We start from the raw sequence: 23,851 nt of genomic DNA, 5'->3' as shown, positions 1-23,851 counted from the left end.
GTATGTGGGTCCTAGATTTTTAGAATCATACAAACCACATATGATATGAAAGCAGAAACAAGTCTAGAGGAACAGAGAAGACTAAAGGGAGTGGAAGGTAAGAAAGGGGATGCAGACTTCTCAGTGTACAAATGTGCTTGTATGACAGTGTCCTCATGTAATGTAGTATTATACACTACTCCACGCACAAAGTACCCATGTGTCCTCACGTAATGTAGTATTATACACTACTCCACGCACAGAACACTCCATGTACAAGGAATATGTAAACTGAGAACTGAACAGACACAGATAGCACGCACACACACACACACACACACACACACACACACACACACACACACAGAGTAAATACCAAAGGCTCATTATCCTTCATCCAAAACTCCTAGAGTCAGTCCCTACGTTGGAATTGAATACAGGTGTGCACACCAAGTGCTCTGGTGTGTGTGAACTTAGCACCCACTATCAAACCTCCTTATACTCTTAAATGAAACACTGAAATATCAAGTAAGGCAGAAAGTGGGGGAAAGACCTTATAGCTGCTTATCAAAATGGGCTGCGTTCTGGCCAGGATTCCAAGGCAAACTCACTGTCTGGAGAGCTTGGGTTTGAACTGTGGGTAAATACAGACTTGACACTGTGTGGAGACCAACACGGTTCCTAGTTAGCCCCTGAACTTACCTCACTGCAAGACTCTAATGCCTACTCTCCTGACATGTGACTGTGAGCCCAGGGTGATGGTCAGTGTTGTAAATATGCAACCTTAGCTATTCACAGTGACCTAGTAAACCAGAGTAAGACTTCGGCATATCCGTACAAGATGACTGGGAGGTGAGTTCCTAGAGTGTAATGAGTGAAGGCATCATGGCCAACAGCATTCCCCTTCCCACCATCATCCCGCCTCCTACCTCATCTTACCCCCTCCCCTCATCATTGCCTCCTACCATTCACGTCTAACCTTTTATTACCTCATCCTACCTCCTCCCCTCACCATCACCTCCTACCATTCACGACTAACCTCTTATGAGCTAGGCAACCTAGTAATCAGGCTACTTGTAAAGGGGGAGTTAACAAATGCTAATCGAGGGTCAAAGGTTTCACCTTGAAAATGAGATGACTGGTGGTGTCTGAGCACCACTGCCTGCTTTCTGCTCACTACAGGTTCTGCAGGGTCAAGGCTGCCGCAGACCTCTGAGACGGGGTACTTCACAGCAGTAGTTTCTAACTGTCAAACTTCGGTCCCACTAGCACAGCAACACTTGAAAGGCATAAGAGCTTTGCCAGATACAGCAGTACTCCTACAGTTTCATATTCACAAAAATATTTCAACCGTGTTATGTGAGAATTCAATTATTAGTGGTGTTTGTTAAATATTAAGATTATACAATATTTTTAAATATGCAATCATAGGAATTTTTGTTATAAGCACAATATAAATTTCTATAATGAAAAGCAATTCTCCAATTTGTTCAGATTTGTATGCTTCTTTTAAGGCAAAAATAGGAGCAGAGCAGGTCATGAGAGAGCGTGCGCTCGCTTGTGTGTAAGGTCTTCCTTCAGCCATTTCCTTTTTTTTTTTTTTTTTTTTCTTTATTTTGGAGCTGGGGACTGAACCCAGGGCCTTGCGCTTGCTAGGCAAGCGCTCTACCACTGAGCTAAATCCCCAACCCCCAGCCATTTCCTCTTACACAGACTCTTCAGTTACACACCAGATAAGATCAATCTGCAGGTGTCAAGCGGAGAAGAGCAGCCCTGACGTCTATTCCCGAAAAGAACCACATTTAATACCATGTGAGGCTTCTTTGCTTTGCACCTCTCCACAGCTCATTCTAGTGGGAATAGAGAAGACCTGGGCGAGCGTAAACTCCCCCTTTACTCAGTGACAGCGATACTGATGTCTGGGTTCCTCTGCCACAGCCAAGATGAAGCTTAAGTTAGGAGAGGTTAGCTCTAACAGTGACCGTTTGGGCTTGCTTCCTCCTACAAATCACAGTGCTCAGAGATGCTATAAAGACCACGAATAATTATGTAATTTCTGTATCTTCATGTAACTATTTATCTATGTGGTCCCTCCACATTCACACTCGCATTCACACTGCAGCACTAAATAAGAGATGACGGCATTCATTAAAGAGTTGGCGGATGGCTCAGTGGGTCACAAACATAAGGATCTGAGTTCGAATCCCCAAAACCCAAATACACTGGGGCTACAGCAGTGGCACTGTTAGGAGGTGTGGCCTTAGAGTAGATGAGTCATTATGGACGTGGGCTTTAAGGCCCACTTCCTAGCTGCCTGGAAGTCAAGTCTTCTCTTAGAGGCCAGCAGAGGAAGATGCAGGCTTCTTTCTCAGCTCTGCCTGCACCAGGCCTGCCTGGAAGCTGCCGTGGTCCCACCTTGATGATACTGGACTGAACCTGTAAGCCAGCCACAGTTAAATGTTGTCCTTGTAAGAATTGCCTTAGTCATAGTGTCTGTTCACAGCAGTGAAACCCTAAGACACCAGCCTAGCCAAAAACAACAACAACAACAACAAAACCAAAAAAACAAAACGGGCAAACTGCAAGTGTGCTCAAAGGGCAGAGGACAACGGAGACAGGACCCAGATAGCCTCTGGCCCCTCATGAACACACGGGAGTGTGACGCACGCACACACACACACACACACACACACACACACACACACACACACACACACAATTTTAAAAATAGGAATGTCCCACAGAAGAGGACTTGTGCTCAGGTACACCATGAGCTCTAGAATCGTCCATCTGTTCTTCACACACCACATCAGTTAACTGGTGTTGTCATTTACCTGGGTCAGAACAGCTGCCGAGTAGTAAATCAGACCAACCCAACACAATCGCTTCATAGCAGTATCAGCACCTCCAGACAGACGAGGAGCAGGAGCTCAAAGCGAGCAACTTAACTGAGACACCACCTGAAGACGTTTTCAAAATGGGGGTGGTAACAGTTCAGCACATATGTGAGGCGCTAGGCTCAGCACTGGGGGTGGGGGAGAATGGTGTCTTAAGCACCCCCAACTTCAAACACAAGTTAACTCCTGAAGATTATAATCGTGTGCTCCTTAACAGGAACCCGCTCTAAGAAATGTCTTCTGAGGCAGCTGGGCTGCTGGCCAGCATGGGAATGGTGCCCCGTGTAACACACCTGGGCTGAGATCTCGCCCGTTAGCTCCTGGGCTACACACCTGAACAGCGTGTTCCTTCCTGAAGCTGTGAGTGTTTGCATATCCGCACCTATGCAAACATGAAAGGGCTGCGGGCTCCGTGAGACATGTTCAGGAGAACATGCACCTGCACAGGCGCCGGCACAGTGGGGCTCCCAGGACCGGACCCTGCTGCCGCTGGGAGGGCAAGTGAGGAGCAAAGGCCTGGCCGTGGCTGTGTACTCCAGCGCCCTGGCAACCATACCACCAGGCCATGTGAACTGCCTCAGCGCACTGCAGTTTTTTCTCCAGTAGCGAACCTGGTTTATTATTAATTGTTTACTTTATACTTTAGAGTTACTTTTTAACATTTGAAATAACACAGCTTACCATATAAAAAGAAAACAAAGTGAGACGGTGATGGTAGAGTTCCAAGTTTGTACCTAAAGTAAGTGCAAACACTGTGCAGCTACAGCAAAGTACTTTCTCTGTGTCCTTAGCCTGTCTGTATTCTTTCCCCTTTTAAAGGACTTTAAAAACATATTTCATTAAAAAAAAAAAAAAAAAAGGCACCCATGCTGGCCCAGTTTGCACAGGGATCAGCAGTATCGCTGTCCCTGATGAAACCTTCGACACCTCGCCCCTCTGGAGGGTCTTCAGGGGTGTGACACGCATGGAACCCCTCACGATGGCTCTGGTTCCGCCAGCTCCCTCCTGGGGACCTGCCTGAGGCTCTGCTGAGAAGGGCTCACCCTGCAGAGACAGGCACAAGGCAGTGTGCTGGGTCTGGTTGTGTTCTCCACCATCCCTGCAAATAAGCAGGTAACAGACACTCCTGTCTGTCAGGGAAGCTGTTCAGGGACCTGTTTTACTACTATTACAGTAGTTTACGTGGAGGAGGGTCACGTCCCATGGCACATATGTGAAGAATTCTCTCACTCCACCGTGTGGGTCCCACGGGTTAAACTCATGCTGTTGGGATTGGCACTGAGATGCTGCCTAGTCTAAGAATCAGACTTCTAAAGGAATCGGCTGTGGTCTACAAAGTCACCACTTTCTCCATACTTTCTCTCGCAGCTTGCTTTCCCTCACCTCACCCTCTGCATGGTGACAGCAACCCAAGAACTTCCCCATGGTGAGGACACTGATTCAGCAGAGCACTGAGCCCTGAAGTCACCATGTGCCATGATGCCACCAAGTGCCACGATGTCACCGTGGGCCATGCATCTGTAGCTTAAGCATCACATTCTATACTTTTGGCACCTTCCTCCTTCTTCTTTTTTTTTTTTTGGTTCTTTTTTTCGGAGCTGGGGATCGAACCCAGGGCCTTGCGCTTCCTAGGTAAGCGCTCTACCACTGAGCTAAATCCCCAGCCCCCCCTTCCTCCTTCTTAATTGCTAATAAACACACTTTTTGCCACCACCCCTTCCTTTTGGAGAAAGACATGCAAGGCAGGAAGGCAGGACCAACATTTATGTGTAGTGCGCCCCTTGCCTCTGCACCTAGGGTTTGTAGAGGACTAGGGTGAGAGTGGTAAAGACTGAGTAGGGTTCAGGGATGGACACCCATAGCCCAGCTCAACCACACATAAGCCAGCAGGCTCTCGAGGTAGGGTTTTGTGACAGAACTGAGCTGTGAGAACAGACGGCCCCCATGAGCTACATACTTGGGCTGCTCCGAGAGACTCAATTCTTGGCTCTCCAGTCATAACCAGGACATAAGCCTCATAAGGCCAGTCCTCCTCCTTCCTCCTGAGCCTTCATCGATGACGGTAGGTGTTACCTGTCTTCATGAATGCCTTAGGAGCTGGGAGCAACCCCCTCGTGGCTTCCCAGTTACACGCTATTCACAAGACCTGGCTCTATCCCAGGAACTACACCTTAGAGCATATTCTATGCACTCTTCAGACGGCTCCTGGGTTTTGTAGCTGGAGTCCGTATCAATACAGCAGGTAAATAAGACTAGCTCTTCTGATTTCTGTACTCACAATAAGGGCCGCAGAACTGGAGAGCAGTGATCTTTCTGTTGATGAAAGAAACCCTTCAGGGCTGAGAGGAGAGCAAAGGAGGCCAATCAGAGTTCACAGTGAGCCAGTCAGTCTCACAAGCTAGGGTCACCCAGAAGGGACTTAAGCTGAGAAAATACTTGGGACAGATGGCTCGTAGGCAAGCCTGTGGGCCATTTTCGTGATTAATTCCTGATGTGGAAGAAGTCTACCCACTGTGGGCAGTCCTGCCCCTGGGCAGCTGGTCCTGGGTAGTGAGCAGAGCCATGAAGAGTAAGCTAATAGGCAGCACTCCTGTGTGGTCTCTGCTTCAGTTCCCGCTCCCAGGCTCCCGTCCTGCGTTCATGCCCTGACTTCTCCAGACGATGGAAATGAAGTAAAACTCTCCTCCTCAAGTAGCTTGTGGTCCTGGTGTTCAGCGCAGCAGCAGAAAGTGAACTAACACAATCATTAGGAGGAGACGTCAGGAAGGAAGCCAACAGAGCTGAGAGAACTGGCTGTAAGTAAACAATGATGTGGCTGTAACAAGAAATCACTGGGATTTATTGGGTGCTAACTCTGTAAGTGATCCTTGGGAGTTCTGACACAATAAACCATTTACTCTTCACAAATGAACATCTTAACTTCAAAGTGTTAGTAACATCACACACACACACACACACACACACACACACACACACACACACATACAGACACACATACACACACATACACACACATACACATACACACACATACACACACACATATACACACACACATACACACACATACACACACACACATACACACACACATACAGACACACATACACACACATACATACACACATACACACACACACACATATACACACATACACACATACATACACACACACATACACACACACACACACACACACACACACACACACACTTACTTTAGGCTATGTCTCCTACCCTCCTTGTCACCCTAGGTATATGAATTTTGTTTGAAAAAATAAAGTTATCCGGCAACCTAGTATATGCCTTCAGTTCCAAATACGGGACCTCTGAGGCAGCAATGGCAAACTGCACAGCTACTCTTCAAACACACAACCATTCCCTGTGCATAAAATACAGGGAGTCTTCAGCAGACGTGTTTATTTTCGGAGTGAGAAGACCGGGAAATGCTGCAGACGGCTGTAAGTGACCAGGTGAGGGGAGAGAGGCGCAGGCAGCAGAGGTGCTCACTAAGACCACGTGACCCCACAGTGTAGACAACATCTGTGCAGTAACTGACAAGCAGACTACAAACCCATCCATCCGGAGGCAGCGGAGTGCAGGAAGGGGATGACACTAAAGACAAGCAGCGTGGGATGGTGCGTGCGGGCCAAGATGCCTGTGAGCCTGCTCTGTGGTCCGAGGAACTCCAGCCAGCCTGAGGTCTCACCTGAGTCCTCCCCCATCTTTTTACACAGCTATACTTGTACCTGTCTCTCCCCTAAGGATGTACATGGTATATACGTAATAAAAAGTTTATGTTTCAGCTACTCTTAAAACCATAAAAACATCTTTTACATTTTACTGTTTCTAGTCCCGCTCAGAACTAACAATGTTCACACTTGGAGTGCTTGAAGACCAGTTATAAATACAACTTTCAACTTTCACCCTTGACTAGCCAAGACACAGACCTGAGTATCTGAGGACTCTTGTTTCCCGCTGCTGCTGCCCTGCCACCTGGCCCATAGGTGGCCCTCAGCTGGCTTACACCATCATTGTCCTCTCACACAGTGGGGGCAGACTAATCATCTCGCAATTAGCTTATGCTCTGAGGCCAGAAGAGATAGATAGGTCCAATAGGCAAGCACTCCATGCACTGAGAATCTTGCCACCGCTAGGGGCTTCTACTCTAACCACAACATCACAGCAGACTTTCCCTTGGCAGAGAGAGCCTGGTTCATCTGCTTGGATTTGGTGCCAGAACAGGTAATTCGGGTCTGCAGTTCTGCTCAACTGGAAAGCAGCTTTACAGAGATCAAACGTCACAAAGCACTATATAACTGTTTTAATCTTTACTCAGCCACCAAGGATCAGATAGAACAGCCATTAAATTGAAAAATCATTAAAAAAAAAAAAAGAAAGAAAGAAATACTTCCCCACCTACACATTTTAGTATAGCATGCTAAAAATGTAGAATGCACATACAATCAAAAGAATCCACAGAGACCGTACTTTTAATCTTCTAATCTTCCTGAACATGCCCTGATTCCTCTTAAGAGGTATTTGAACTCTGACTCTTACCTTGGAACCTAAGTAACTATTTTATTCTACAAACAGAAATGTCTGGGATTTAACAACCTGGAGCCACCCACCCACTCACTCACCAGCTTCTCAATTTCTGACTCAAGGTTCTGGATGCAGTCGAGCTTCCTCTTGCGACAGCGCTGGGCAGCGATCCTGTTCTTGCTCCTCCTGCGGATGTCATGGATACAGTCCAGCTGCTCTGGGGTCAGTTTGTGCATTTTCAACAAGGACTGGAAATCATTTCGTGAGAGTGAAATTATTCGTTGAGCATTGAAAGGCAGTTTCACCTAGAATGTGAAATAAACATTAGGGGCTACTGCAGTGAAGACAGGCCCTGCACATGAGCTAACGTGTGCACGGGGAGACACACATTTCATTTTCAGAGACGTTAGCACATTACAAATCACACAGACCTTGGGTCAGAGGAACGGTTCAGGGGTGTGGGGCGCTACTGCCCTGCAGAAGAGTTGAGGTCTATGTCTAACACCAATGTTAGGCATTTCACAAATGACTGTGACCCCAGCTCCAGGGGCCCAACACCTCTGCTCTTTGTGGACACCACCACACATACAAGCACACAGGGACACACCCACACACCTAAGTCAAATAAATCCCTAAAAGACTGTTCTTCCATTCCTACATAATCTACCCCGATAAGAACTAACAATAACAGCCCACCTGACACTCCTGGCCCGGGAGAGCATTCAAAAGTCAAACACTGCGGCAAACCAGACACACCAGCCAAAGAGTAATACATCTACAAGTTTACTACTGTATGTTAATATTTTAGTAGTTAGTAATGTTAACAACTTCTTTAAGTTTCTGCCTAAAGTATTTTTAATATGTGTTCTTCATTTCCCCAAATGAATTCCATCTTGTCTTTGAGTATTACCACATAGCAAAGACACTACACTATACTGGTGTGAAGTATGCTAATCATGTCTACAGCACTTTAAGAAATTTCTTTTCTGTCAAAAATTTAGTTTCATATGACTTATTTAAAAAGCTATATCTCACTTGCCAATGGAGAAAGTATTAGAACAAATTAGGAACATTTTTTCCTAGAATAGTTTTTGGTCTGTGTGTTTTGGTGGTCCAGTGACTGAACCCAGGGCCTTAAATCCATCTCCTCCCAGGAAAGGCAGCCTCCTCTGACTAATCCATCCAATTGCTGCGAAGGAAAAGACGGTGATGAAGAACAGAACATGGGGGAATGGGTCCTGATACACGGGTGGCAGGAAGCAGTGCCGATGCCATGAAAACCAGCATCAAGTTCTCAGGAAGACTGAAGGTAGTTAGTACTCCTACCCCCAGGTACCTGTCCAAACGAACTGAATTCAGACCTCAAAGTGGCGTCTGCCTTTCTACACGCACTGCTGTGCTCACACTGACAGCAGCCCAGGCAGAGAGACCGTCTGAGCCCCACACAAAGGGGAGTGGACAGAGGAAATGTGGTCAGCCTTATGGAAAGACGAGCTGCGGTCTGAAGAGCATTACAGCAAGCAAAATCAACCGAACTCCACAGAATGAACCTCCATTGCTTTCCCTATTACAGGCGATAACTAAAACAGGAAAGCCAACAGCGACAGAAGAGTGGTGGGTCAGGCTCTGGGAGATGGGGCAGGGGAGGGACATCGGTGTCCAGTGAGTCTCAATGACAAAAACAAGTTATAGAGATACACCACGCAGGTACAATGAGCAGAGCTAAAAGTGCCATGCGGGACACTTCATAGACGGGCCTCGTGTTATCACAGGCTTCATAAAAAGATAAAAGAGTATGGCTGAAAAGTAGTTATAAAAACAAAGTGAAAACTTCCAGTGTAAAGAGAAAACTGACTTTTAAAAACAAAAGAATCCTTATTTCTAGTGCACGGACCTCTACTTTCTATCACTGAATCACTTCTCACAGAAAGCAAGCAGTACGTACAAACTTCTATACACTGAACGCGCACACGCAGACCAAGCTTGACACGGTTAATATGTCAGTAGCTACATGTAACTCATGCTAAATTATTAGGATACTCATTAAACAAATACTTAACATGGCTAAAGAAAAACAAAACAAAATAATACATAAGCTCAATAGCTATGAAAATCAATTCTGAGAAAGCTTTCCCTACAGGCCACAATCCTGCAGCTATTCACAGCCAACCATGGCCCACATCCCAGACTGGTCTCAGGTTTGTCAACCCGGGGGCTACAGGTACCACAGACTAAGGGATGTTCTTGTTTAACAGTTACCATTGAGGAAAAACCTGCTGCCCCTTCTCCCTACTGGGACATGTGATTACAAGTTACTCAAGCCTGTGTTGAGGTCTCCATGATTAATACGCACAGCAATGTGCGATGCATGCACACAGCCCGTCTCACCGCTCTGGAACTCGTCACACAGTCCATCTGTCCCTCCCTCCCACTCACCTCACAGTCCTGCTCCCTGGCAGAACAGGACTCGCTGTCGCCTTCCGTGTCAGTCTCCGAGTCATCTCCCAAACTGATCACACAAGCATACGGGCAAGGCTCCTGCTGAGGCTCTGCGACGTAATCATAGTTTCCAATTTCCAAGTTGCTTGAGCAGCCTTCAGAACTCAGAGTACTAATAAAAGGGCAGTTGACGGAACTGAGAGTTGTGAAAATCCGCTGGCCTGGCTCCGGGCTCTCGCTGATCCTGATACCCAACCAGGGACACTCAGATCGCCTTTGAGAGTAGCCCTGTTCTGAGCCATCTTTGGCCACAGCGGATGACAACTGCATTTGGCAAGGCGAGTCCGTGCTGCAAATGTCACTCCAGAAGCCTTTGGCCAGGTGCTCTGCCACCTCTCGCTCCACACTACTCCGATCCTCGGACGCAAGGCTGCTGCTGTCTTCTTTGGGTCCCATGTTAGACTTCAGGTATAGTTCCTGATTTTCCAATGGCTTCTCGTCCTGGGCATCTGGACCCAACAGAGGCTTTTCTGTTTTCACTGTTTTACTCTGCAGCCCAGGAAAGCCCACATCGCCTGACTGCTCGTATGTGTGTAGGACCGACAGGGAATAGAGCCCGTGAGGTCCAGCAGAATCCTGGGACAAAGCAGTCACTTCAGCCTGCTCTGCAGGACACTGAGGGGCGGGGTCTTTGCACTTTGTGTCTTCCCTCTCCATGGCTGGCTTCATCCCTTCACATTTTAAGATCACTTGTAAATCTGCACAGCCCTGCGCTCCCCCTAAACACTCAAGTTCAGATGTCTCCTTTGGATGGACAGAGGCAGCATGAACATCTCTGACGCCGGATTCAAGAGTTCGGATCTTGTCGGTTCCAAATGCTTTCTGGAACTTTCTATATTTGGGGCATAAAGATGGCAGTGCCAGGGCTCCGTCCTTGTCCACGCACATGGACTGGCACGTCGGACCGACACTGTCTTGGAGATGGGGGGATGCTCTTACATTGCCCTGACATCTTTGGGAGTCACAATGAGAAGTCTGAGCACTTTTCTTTTCAAAGAATTCATCTGCTTCATCAATTTCTAGATCTTTCTGTTCTGAAAATGAAAATTTAAAATCTGCTTTCTGACAGTGTGAGGAGAAGCACTTTTTTCTTGCACATCCCTGCTGCTCTGAGGTGGAGTCCAAAAACTTAAACTTGAGAAACTGAAAGCAGGATTCCTCGATATTGTGTACGCTTAGAAACTCCACACACTTGCAGACTTCGTCAACATTGTCTTTACTTAAAATGAGTTTGGCAGTGTAGGCAAACTGAATTAAAGGTTCAAATCCTTTAACTGTTACCTGTTAATACACAAGATAAAAGTAAACGTGGTTTAATAGCTGTCTGGTCAAGACAACAGAAGCAGAAGAGCAACAAGGAGAGGGCAAACTTATCCAGGCTCACTGAACAATAGGTACATTAATTCCGTAAGAAGAGATAACCCTCTAGGACATCGAACAACCTTTACACAGAGGTCTCACATCAGATATCCTGCCTGTCAGATACTTACAATTCATAAAAGTAGCAAAATTACAGTTATGAAGTAGCAACAAAACTAATTTCATGGTTGGGGTCACCCAGCATGAAGAACTGTGAGAAAGGTCACAGCATTAGGAAGGTGGAGAACTGCTCACTGCTCTAGGAAATACAAGACCAAGGGGGACCAGGCTAAGCAGAGTAGAACCCCTACTCAACAGGACGAAACTACAATTCTGCAATATCACATCAATACGTGTTACTCCCTAAGACATTGCCATGATTCCCCCATGTAGGGAATTCACCTATGAATGAAGCAGGACAAATCCACCTGTAACCGTGCTAGAAGGAAGACAATGAGTCCGCCAGGTGTCTGAGGCTAGCACAGCTCCCAGAGCCAAAACCTGTGAGCAGCAATAAACTACACAGGGGAATTTTTAAGAATTAAAAGTACTGCTAGAGAGGCAGCTCAGAGATCACAGACCTGCACCTCCTGCGGGGAGTCGGAGTTCGAGCCCAGCACCCACATGAAAGGTTTACTAATGCTATTACCCCAGCTCTGGGAGACTGGATGTGTGCACTGGCACCTGCATTCATATCATACACATACACATAAGCACACAAACATATAACCAAAAATAATATTAAAAAATAAAACGAATCTAATAAAAATGAAACGACTGTCTTGTGCCAAATACATGTAATGGAAACATTTTTAATGATCCAGGTTACGGAGGCTCTAAAGCTGTGTGCGGGCGCTGGGCAGCAGAATGTCTGACGGACACTGTGCATCTATAACTGAGTCTGCATGTGCCAAGCTGACAACGTGCAGAGGGCATTCACCCCGAGCAGTCACACATGTAAATTACAACTTCCGGGTTACTGTCCAACTGACCAAAAATCCTAAGACTTGCCCAAAACATGCTAACCTTACAGCATGTGACTTGAAACAGCTAAAATAAAATTCTGTTAGCAGAACAGAACTGGATCACTCCCAACGCTGTGGGAATGTCCAGTGGACACCCATTTCAAAAAGTCGCTTGGTCATATTTTAGAAATCTAAACGTGCAAGCACCTTATGACCAGAAACTCACTTCTGGTTTTATATCCCTAATAAATGAGAAGTTGGCAAAAACATCCTATACCAACTTCTATCTGTAGCGATAAAAACTGAAACTAATCTCAGTTCCTTCAATGGGTAAAAGATTCTGAAAAGAAAAATTAAGACATCACTATCACAGTGTCCACACAGGACAAACTGTTGACACATGAAACCTGAAGCATCCCAAGTGGGAAAAGGGCAGCCCGAGAGGTGCGCAGAGCTCTACATGGTCCCACTTACACACCTGTTTGGAAAGGAAGACTCCCCAAAAGGAGGACAGAGAAGTGGTTGCCAGCATCTAGAGCTAGGAGAGGGAAAGGAGTCTGGGGCCAAGTGTGGGGAGGAATTAGTGTAAGGAGATCCAGATCCTAATGGCCGTGAATATAGGGACAACCTAATGACTGCATGTAACAGAACAGCCATCTGATTACCAGGCGTGCATTGTGTCTGCAGTAACATTCCTGCGGGGACATTATTAATTTTCCAAACTGTTAGCCACAGAACACTGAGCAAAGGCTGAAAAGGAAACTCTGCATTACTCTGTACAACTGTACTGGACTTACAATGTTAATGGGAATTTCGGTGAGAATGTTCTAGAATAAGCTAAAACTATTAACTATTACAATGTAGTGTGATGAAACAGCTGAAGCATTTGACAATGTGTGACTTACACGTTCAGAATGAACGTGAAAAATCCAAACATACACATTGTCCGTACCCATGGGTATAAATATATGCACCTTCTCTCAAACATCCACTAACCAAACTTCTGTAGAACCTCCTTAAAGAGCCAGAAATATGAACTGTAGAAAGCGCACCATGACTGTGACTCATGTCCCTTTGTAAAAGCAATGGTAAGGTACCCTTGGCTCACACCTCAACACTACAGCCATAGCTGCACAGATGCAGCACCCGGGACAAGCTCCCCTGTGGGTCAGCTGGGAGATCATTCAATTATACCCATCGGGGAACATCCTCATGATGCCTCATACACAATACTTTCTACACACTTCCTACTCCTCCCTCTACAACTGTGTCCAATGTCAAAATACTATAATGGCAAGCACACACTCCAGTAAACAGAGCCAGGAAGAATAGTACAGACAGCTCCCCCCGCCTACCTCAGATTAGTCCATTGAAGCTAGGACAATGGCAGGGACAATAATATTTATAAGCTTGAGTTGTACAGACAGGATGGAAATGTGTGTGTAAAAGCAGGGTTCTACAGTAAGACAACAAAGTACTTTTTATTTTTAACATGTATTTATTGGGAGGGGGGCGTGGAAGGGTTAGGCCAGCATGTGCATGGAGGTCAGAGGACAACTCACAGGATTTGTTTCTCTCCTTCCACCATGCAAGTCCAGGAAATTGAACCCAGATCAACAGCTTGGTAGCAAGTGCCTTTCCCTGCTAAGCCGTCCTCTCACAGGCTGAGACAGCACACCACTTCTCTCATCCCACAGTGCAGGAAACTGAAAGGAAGGAAGGAGATGTCCACCTACTGAGTGCCTGTTTTTCATGGGCCATGTCTCAGGAGAAAGAGTATACACATCCTGGAACGGAGTGCTGGCCCTCAGTCACCCAGCCAAGTACCAGAACCTGTCCAAAAGCCTATACTCTATCAGGTACTGCCTCAAAACAACCCACTGTTCAACGAGGGTCAACATCCAAAGTGATAACCTTACATGTAACTACTCCTGTTGTGTGTGAATATCCCTACAACAAATGCCAGGTAACGGTTACTACGGTAATGCTCCTTGGGATGCTCATCTCCTCGGGAGACTAGGGTTTGTCTCAGTTTACAAGCAGAAGGTAGCTGCGTCGTAATGACAGGCTATAGTCGCCACCACTGTGGCCCCTCACCTCTTGCGGCAGTGTGATGGTGAGCTCGGCATCAGTTTGGCCTACGATTCGCGAGTGGAAGTAGCTGCTGCATGCAGCCAGCACCGAGCGGTGGGCTCGGAACTGCTGGCCCTCCACCAGGACAGTGACATCGCACAGCACATCCTTCTTCCGCTGGTCATTGAGGCTGAGCAAGACGTTGGTGCTGTGCACAGAGGACTCGTAGGCAAACACTGCACTCTCACTCACAGACATCCTGGGTGGCAAACGGGATCAGGGAGAGCAGTGGAAAGCATGCTTCTCACTGTCATCGACCTGCAAACACACACGGAAGATGTCACGTAACAAATCCTGTGGGGACTGGGTTTTAAATGACAAACTGTGAGTATACATTAAAGTATGTACTTGTCTCTGACACAAAAAGTGGAAACAAAACTCTCCAAAGAACAATCTAAATTCATTCAACAAACCTCAAGTAAAGCAGACCGACCACAGCAGTTCTACTTTTAAGGCAGGAATCCTAGAGAGACAATGCAAGCACTTCCTGAGGCCGGGACGGCCTAGACTTCTCAAAGGAAGGTCAGTCCACTCGAAGGACAGTATGGATGCTGGCAATGGGCTGCCTGAAGCTTCATCAGGAATTCCACCCACTACTTCAAGAGTTTACCAGTGTGGACAGAATGGGAAGGTCACACATGTGGGTGGGCACCCCCCCTCCATGTTCCATTCACCCACAAGGAGAGATTAGGAAAAGACTGTGCCTTCCATCCTGAGCCTCCGATCAGCACAAGGGGAAGCTGGCTCACAAGTCCAGAGAAGCAGCGACCCCCATGTGTCAGGACACAGCTTAGGAGTTGGGTTCATACACTGCACTGGAGGAGGCCAGAGTCAGGCAAAGACACAGTATCACCAAGAACATGGTCTGTCATGCCCAGAAAGCCTCTGTTTCCTCGAAATGCTACAGCATAAGAGAAAGTCATCACAATCTATTTAGCCATAAAGTGGCTTCCAAACATCTGTGATCAGGTGCACAATACTGGCACTCAGAGAAAGAAGGTAACCCAAATACATATCCTAACATGACTGTCCTGATACACACAGTCTGGGACACACAAACTAGAATTAAGAGTCTGAGACGGCATTTTCCTGCAGCCCCCTCCCCTCGCCATGGTCTGTACTGAGCACTCCCAGGAGTATAAATTCCACTGTGAAGCAGACCAAGTGCAGAAGCCTCCCCACCACCCCCATTGTGCATTTCTCCTGACAACTGACTCACTGCCTGGCCTCCAGAGGGTCAGTGACGGAGACACTGTCACACGTTCAGGTTTGATACAGCATAGGGAAGAAAGGAGAATTCAGAACTAGTCAAGTTCTCACAGAGCACAGGCGGGTTCCACCTCTCTGTCCTGGTGTTTTAGCTGCAAACACACACACAATCAGTGCAAAACTTCTCTTCTAGTTGGTGTTTGCTTTTATACCTTACTCCTTACATGTGTACACGAAAGCACTGTCTTCCAGAATGTGGTTAAACTCTGCATCAGGTTGAGGATCCAGCCTGCCTTTAGCAACCCAGAAGACACACAACAGCATTGTTGACTGTAACATTAAACATGAACTTGGGGTTGTACCTTTGCAGAAGGAACAGATTCTTTAAATGGTCTTCCTGTTACCAACAAAAGAAGTAACTAGGAACTGCTAGAAGTGACAGCAACTGTCTTTCCGATATCCCGTTATCCCATCTAAGGATGGGCACTCCAGCACCAGGAGCGTCCCCCCTCCAAGGCAGCTGTCACCCTGGCCTGCTGCCAGTCAAGGTAAACTCCACAGCTACTATCTGCCCCATGATGGCTCCTACCCCTTCCTGCCTCCTGACTTAAACCCTTTAAAAGCACGTTACTGATCCATCTATCACTGTCAGTCTGGTGACACTGAGCTGCCACAGGAAAGCAGAGAAGCCCGGAGATGGATGTTGCCATTAGTGAGGGATGTCAAAGGCTCAGCCCTCTCCACCAACATGCTATACATGCCCTTGTCTCACCCCACAACAGCTTGCCACATTTCTCTTCTCCTCAGAAAGACAGAACTGGGCAAGGTGCATGGTAACCTAAAGGTTGTTTGGATCCCAGGGTGACTCCAGGGGAACTGTGAGAGGCTAGCATCAAGAACCGACACAAACAGCATGAGGACCCAGTAAGAGGCCAGGCTCTCTACAGGCGGACCAAGTGCTGGCCCCATTCGGGATCTCACCGTTCCATGGTTCTCTGAGACGCACTCCTCATTTTCTCAGGCAGATACACAAACAATTCTACAACTCTGTGCCGAGTCCTGGTGCCCCTGCCTCTTACCCTGCTGTTCCTCAGCTCTAACCCAGGCCCTCGTCAAGTCCTGTTTCTACAAATACGTTTTCTCCTACATGGCTCCCAGTCTTACACGGGTACCAGTGTAGTTACACAGAATTAAAAAGTGAAAAAACTTCACACGTCAGCACTTAGTTCTTACCCCATACAAAGTACTCTGACATTTTTCTACTTTAAAAAAATAAATAATCCCAGGAACAAGAGATATGGCTCAGGAGTTTGGGTGAGAGAAGAGGATGGGGGTCTGGATCCCAGCACCCACTCTGGGCAGCTCACAACTGCCTGTAACTGGCTTCAGATACACTGCCCTCTTCTGGCCTGCCCTCTCCATCTGCCTGTGCCTTGGATGACTCCAACCAGCTGACTATTCAAGACCTTTAAGTTAGATGTCATGTGTTTGTCTAGACTGTGTTCTGTCACAATCCAAGTACACAGCACTTGCCCAGATATAGGCATCTGCTGCTGAATGAATGACTTGACATCTTAATACAATCCCAGATCATGTAATACAATATTGGTGAATGGAAGTTCACTAATGAGGGCTCACTGAATGCAGTGCCTTGATGGCTTTTCCAGAACCACAAAAGGCACTCAGGATCCCAGCTCAGACCCTTGGAGATACAACCCTAGATAGAGACTTAGGAGTTAGGGCCGCCAACTGTTGACTTATTAAACCCAAACCTGGACTCACTACACTGGAGTAGTTCTGTATTCTCGGAAACACCACCGCCCGCCCCGCTCGAGCGAGGGTGTGCTGGCGGAACTGCTGACTCACACCCTGATGCTGACGAAGGATGAACGTGCACTTCAGAGCTTCCTGAACTTCAGTTTGGAAATAGCTGTTCTCTACTCACAGTGGGCAAGTTACATTTTAATACAGCTATTGTGTGGTTGATGTTTTCACTTTCAGAAGGCCACTGGAAATTAAGGCACAGGGCTCTGACTCATCACCATGTAGTAACACTTCAGATAAGGAAAAAACTCAACGTAAGGTGACCTCAGACGGCAGGGATAGGTGTGTGACGAGAAAGCCGCAAGTGCTTGAAGCACTATTTGCCACACAAATTCCAAGATAGTGATGTGATGTGTTGTGTCCCTGTAAACAAGACTGTGGGCCAAACCTCCTGTCTGCACTGCACAACGACACAAGTTCTTTCTTACAACGGCTAATGTATACCACTCTATGCGTGACGTGCTGGAGAACACAAATGAAAAGCAGGCCACTCAAGAACACGACCTGGATGCTCAAGAGAGGGAGAATCCGGGGTAAACAGACAGGGCAGCAGCTGTCAGCAGTCACACAAGACACCTGACACATATTACAGCAAGTACTGAAGAAAAAGCTGGTCATTTTTCATTTAACCATACTATTTAGTTAGTGAGAAAAAATACTGTCAAAAGAACTTTCTCAACCGTGTGCATGCGTGTGTGCATTACACGTGTGTGCACAAATATGCATGTGTCTAGAGAACCACTAACCAATGGGCATCAGAGATGATACATAGGACATTCGTCATGGCTTCTCTGTGTTCGTATGCCTGGATCTGCAGCTGATCCAGCCTTCTGAACCTGACTTCCTCTCCTTTCTAGAAGGTTCTCCTCCTCGATGCTTCTGCCTCCTGCTGTCCTCATCAGCTGCTGTGACTTCATGTCCACCTAACTGGAATACACGGCTTATGATGGCGACCTCCTGACCCAACACCTTTCTTGATCCTTGATAAGCTTCTAACTCCCCTATTACCCACCAAGCACCCAGATGTGAGTGCTCTGAACTCTGGTAGTTGGTCTTACACCATTCTTTCAAGTAGATGACAGTCAGTCAGCACGCTGTGGTATGTACACACTTATTTTTCTTTAAAATGTTAAAAATTAAGATGAGGCTGCCCAGCGCTTACCTAGGAAGCACAAGGCCCTGGGTTCGGTCCCCAGCTCCGAAAAAAAGAACCAAAAAAAAAAAAAAAAAAAAAAAAAAGATGAGGCTGCCCACAGAAAAGAATCCTCAATGCTATTTTTTTTTTTATTTTCCTTGAGTTTTCAAAAAACTTAACATCAAAACTTGGTGGAAATTCAAACCAGCAGCATCTTCCCAAAACCGTAAGACTCAGCGGCTTGAAAAGGTCCAGAAGGAAGAATAACCCAGTAACAGAGAGCGGCTACATCCATTAGTGTCTTGGAGGCTTAAGTTCACAGGCTCAGCCACCCGCCCTGATACCACATCTCTTGGGTCAGTTCTCTTAGCGTTGGTTGGCAGAAGCCTAAAGTAGGACATGACAAGAAACGCTGCTCAAAGTATTTTTCTAAAGCCCAGATGGACACCAGCAGCAAAGCAGAGCGCTAACAGCACCAGCCAACAGAGAAGGCTACCAGGTCAGGAGACCCAGGGAGCCGGCTTAAACAGCTCCACACCTAAGGAGGCATCACTTTCTAAAGCTACATTTTTCAGTCAGCACACAAAGCACTGGGCTTCAGGCAGCTCTCTCAAATGCTGTGTTCTAGTTGTCCTGCCCACTGTGCTCCGTGCTCCCCATCAGCCTCCCCTCTGTAGTGTCTCCCTCCGGGCACAGCCCCTTGTGCTTTAGTGGTGCAGGGACTTTCTAAAAGGAGAGAAAGACACCAAGAACCTGGCAGCACTGAGGGGCTGCCTGAGTCGGCCGGGCTTCTCCCTCTCCCCAGTCTGAACAGTTAGGTACTTCAGTGATGCCCTGTCTGTTCAGTTTGTTTCCTTGGCTTTTGTTTTGATTTGTTTTTTTGAGACAAGGTTATATATAGCTCTAGGTGTCCTGGAACTCACTCAGTAGACCAGGCTGGCCTTGAACCACCTGTCTCTGAATCGCAGCTGCTGGGATCTAACATGAGGGATATCGTTTTTGAACTGCCTTATATATTATCAGGATTAAATGTCATATCTAAAATTTTAAAACAAAGTTAGGCTTAAAAGCAAGAAGTTGAAGTGTTGGGGGCACCTGGAAAAAGTATGCGCACATGAAACCAGCATCGAGGCACACGGGTTCTGTTACTCCGCAGGACTCGGAGTGGTCTCCTCCATGTCCCTGGCTACAGGAAGCTAATGACCCGCTGTCTGTCACCATCATTGGACATCAGCATGAATCTTCCTTTGGATATGGAAATGGGTTGTGTCAAGTTTCTTTCACTCATCTGAATGATTTCAATACACACCCATACTAAGAACATCTGATGGTTTTGTTGGTGGTGGTGGTGTTTTGTTCGAAAATATTTCACTATGCAAATATGCAACAATTCATCCACATCCATCGATAAAGATCCATTAGAGACCTGGCCCTAGCTTGGGATGCTAATAAAGTTTTATTAGACCCTGCCCGACACACAGGGCTGAGTGGTATGGGAGGTGTTCGCTCTTTAGCACCCCTGTAACGGCTTCGCAGAGGATAAATCCCTTCACTTTGCTACCGGTATGGCAGTTCCAGTGGCCCTGAAGCAGCACTGAGCCTTGGTGCTGTCCTAGTCTTAGCTATCATGGTGTGTGCACAGTAGTTCACTGGGGTGTGTGTGTGCCTTCCGCATGGCTAATAATACTGACTGTCCTGGCACATGCTTGTCGGCCAGCTTTTATAATCTCCTTGTGCGAAATATATTTAATTCTTCCTAGGCTGATTTTTATTATCTTTGAGTTGGAAGAGCTAGTAGAACTGTGATTATAGTTGCAATAAAAGTGCCCATTAATTTAGAGGAAATAGCTAACAAATCGAGTTCTCCGGCTCACAAGTATGGCTTGCCTCTCCATGTTTAAGGGCTTCTTCAATATCTCTTAATGTTATGATGATGTCTAGAGAGAGCAGCTCTGTGCATCTTCTACTGAATTTACTCCTATACATTCTGTGGTGTCTGTAGCACTGTAAATACATTTGAGTTCTTGAGCTTTATTGTCAATCTTTACTATATAGTTGCAACGCATTTCTGAGACATGAATCAGAACCTTACAACCTTAACTAACTCATTGACTGCGGCAGCTTCCTTGTAAATTCTTCTGTTTTCCGTGCACAGTCACATCTTCTAAAAACAGATGTTTTACGTCTTTCCTTCCTTACCCTCCATTTCTACCCTCAGTGCAGTGACTGGTCATGTAACAGTAGAGGACCTGACTTGTCATGAGACTGTGGGGAAAACTGACTAGTCATGTGACAGTGAGGGGGACCTGACTAGTCATGTGACAGTGAGGGGGACCTGACTGGTCATGTGACAGTAGGGGTCTTACCTCACTCATCTCCAATCGAGAATAGCTTTAGGTTACAATGCAGGGTTCAAATGATCCTGTCCTACCTTAATGAGACCAAGCAAACAATAAAAACTATTTAGAATGGAGTGAAGCGGGCTCTTTATAGGAGAAACAAAATCAGCTGGAGCGTAACGGGGAGGGGAGAGAGAGACAGGAAGTCACAGACACAGAGGTAGGTGGTCACCACAAAGTTCAACACCAGATCTGAGTAGACACTGAATCTCTGCAGATGGGATGCAGTGAAGCAGGCTTTCCCTACCTTTTTACACTCTAAGCAACCTCGTATTGATTTCACTAAAAGCAAACCTGAAAGGCATTCACAGAAATAGTGACAAAAACCAGTCAGATTCACTTAAATATAAATTGCTGGTAAAGTAGCTGTGAGTAAACCTTTGAAGATTTTTCAAATAGGAAAGGCAGTCAAAAGAGAAAAATCGATTTTAAACTAAAATCTTAGATTTTTGACCAAATGAGAAGCTAAGAGAAGGTGGGAAAATTCAGTATTAGAGGGGAGGCGTGACTACACAAGACTCCAAACCATAATACAAAGGGCCTCTGAAATTCTTGACCCTGCTACCCCTTTGAGATGGTTAACATGGTCGACCTTGCAAGCAGTCCTGAGACAAGTCTCTGGGCACACTTGAGGGCCTATCCTACCCGTGGGCAGCACAGCCTACCTCAGTACTTCATTATCAAGCTGACAGAATCCAGAGTCATCTGGTGGGGCGTCAGCCTCTGGACACACCTGTAAGAGTCCCGACCGTGGGGGGAGAGCCGCCATTACTGAGAGCAGGGCAGAGGAGCGAGAGCGGAGCCGGCACTCCATGCACTGCCCTCCTCACTGTGGAAGTGATGTGACCCGCAGCCGGCTCCTTCCACCTCGATGTCCCACCCAGGATGGACTAGACACATGACCTGTGGTCCAGGATAAACTCTTTCTCCCCTAAGATGCTTTTGTCAGGGTATTTTATCATAGCAATCGGGTAAGAAGTGGAGATAACCCTCCTCTGCCTGAAAGCCTCCGACTTTAGAGAACCGAGGCTGCCCTCACATCTCACCTCATCTTGGCCTCCCACAAACCACCTTCACAGGCTTATCGAAAGCCACAGGAAGAACATAGACTCAAGGTCACCAGATACTCCTGTTTGTTTGTGATCTAATCGTGACTCCAGTCTTAATCTTCAGACTCACATACCCACATATGCACTCAAGTTATTAGATGTTTGCCCAACAGGTGTCTCAGATTCACACGTGCAGTGACATCGCGGTGATATCGGGGTCATCCGTCACTACACTCCCAGGATAGTCAGCAAAATAGCGAGGGAATTTTTATCTTGTTCTTCCTTCTGTTTCTGGATTCGAATTATCAGCTATAAACACACTACCTTACAAATAAAAAGAATAGCTCTAAGCATAAAAAGCATGCCTTAGTTAAAATGTAGCTCATGTTTATTTTAAAAGTCAATTAAACTAAAGGACAAGTGACATTTTCATCTTCACAATGGGGTTTCCTGTACTCAGCAAAAACGGTTAGCTCAACACTGTGGAAAGTCTACCAGTGACTTTAAAACATAGGATCCCGCCGATATGGCTCATGGTGACTACCAAATACACATTAAGTTTTACTTTGAAAAGTGGCTTGGGGCTAGGGAGGTGGCCTAGGGTAAAGTCTTGCTCTGCCAGCGTGAGCATCAGAGTTTGGGTCCCTAGCACCCACACTGGCAGTTCCCACTTGTGAGCCCAGCACTGAGTGCAGGGAACACAGGGAGGTGTGGGCAAACATATCTCTGGGTTGTCCTGAGCAGCCAGCCAAGCCAACGAAGGAACTTCAGACTCAATGAGAGGTGTGTACCAAAAAAAACCCAAAAGCCATGGTGTGGGAGTGACAGAGGAAGACAACTAGCCACCACACACACACACACACACACACACACACACACACACACACACACACACAGACGTCAGACATTAAAGCCAGTCAGAGGTTCCACACATTCCCCTCGACACTGACATATGTGAGCCCAAGCTTGGGGGATGCTGACACAAGCAAGAGATAGGAGCAACATCTATCAGACTTTTAAGGAAAGTCTTACACACTGATAAAGAGGCATCCATGGCAGGGGTGGGGCTATCTCTCCTCCCAGAAAACTTAGTCGCTGAGATAAATCAGCTAGAGCCAGCTATCTTGCAACCCTGGGAGGAGGATGCTGGCCGTTATCTCCAACTTTTATCCACAGCTAAGCGTCTGGAGAATGTCTTGGACTTGCTAATGTAGGCCAGCACTATCCTCTACTGAGCCATGTAGTCATCTTAGTACTAAGGCTCTCCTGACTTCCCCAAATGTCGGCTTCTTGTAGTCTGATTCCCTAGCGCATTTTACTATAACTGGCCAAGCTGTAACAGAAGTCTGCTGGTCTGTTAAACTGTAACTTCTGGGTCACCGGCGTCCTTCAGAGCAGAAGGAATATGGCGTCTGCTAGTTGTGCCATCCAAAAACTGGGGAACTGGGCGTCTGGGCAAGACCTGCGGGCAAGACCTGCAGGCAAAGCTGCAGCTGCACTACCAGGAGATCGGACCCAGCCACCACCGGAGCTCCCTGTGGGCCCCAGTCCCAAGCTGTCCAACAATTCTACTGTACTCGTGATGGCCGCCGGGAAGTTGTGCCTCCCTCAATCATCATGTCCTCACAAAAGGCCCTGGTGTCTGGCAAGACAGCTTAGAGTTCTGCTGTGGCAGCCACTAAGAGGGTAGTGACACCTGCTCCTCCCATGAAGAGGTGGGAGCTGTCGAGGGACCAGCCATACCTGTGACCCTGAGTTGGCTACCTTGCTATGTTTCCAGGGCCACATGACTGCTTTTCCTTCTTGGATTCCCTCTGGGGAGAGTGTGACCAAATTTATAACAAATACATGAAGTACC

General features: G+C 46.8%; 1 protein-coding gene and 1 pseudogene across 5 annotated transcripts in view; one reads left to right on the top strand and one right to left on the bottom strand.

Annotated features, from left to right (window-relative positions):
* Window positions 1-23,851, bottom strand: part of Bach1 (BACH transcriptional regulator 1) — a 35,037-nt gene that overhangs the window by 4,138 nt on the left and 7,048 nt on the right. For 4 of the 5 annotated variants that reach the window (XM_087576461.1, NM_001107113.1, XM_087576462.1 and 1 more), the window contains 3 exon segments: window positions 14,342-14,635; window positions 9,858-11,201; window positions 7,520-7,726 (listed from right to left, as the gene is read on the bottom strand). In XM_087576461.1, the coding sequence (XP_087432587.1) occupies window positions 7,520-7,726; window positions 9,858-11,201; window positions 14,342-14,575 (1,785 nt within the window). In that variant the 5' untranslated portion in view covers window positions 14,576-14,635. 5 annotated transcript variants of the gene reach the window in all.
* Window positions 23,399-23,819, top strand: LOC148002498 (NADH dehydrogenase [ubiquinone] 1 alpha subcomplex subunit 7 pseudogene; annotated as a pseudogene).

Source organism: Rattus norvegicus, chromosome 11 (assembly GCF_021556685.1).
Source record: "Rattus norvegicus strain SHRSP/BbbUtx chromosome 11, alternate assembly SHRSP_T2T, whole genome shotgun sequence".
NCBI classification, from domain to species: Eukaryota; Metazoa; Chordata; class Mammalia; order Rodentia; family Muridae; genus Rattus; species Rattus norvegicus.
Note: the sequence above shows the minus strand (reverse complement) of the source record. Positions and strands in the feature narration are given on the sequence as shown.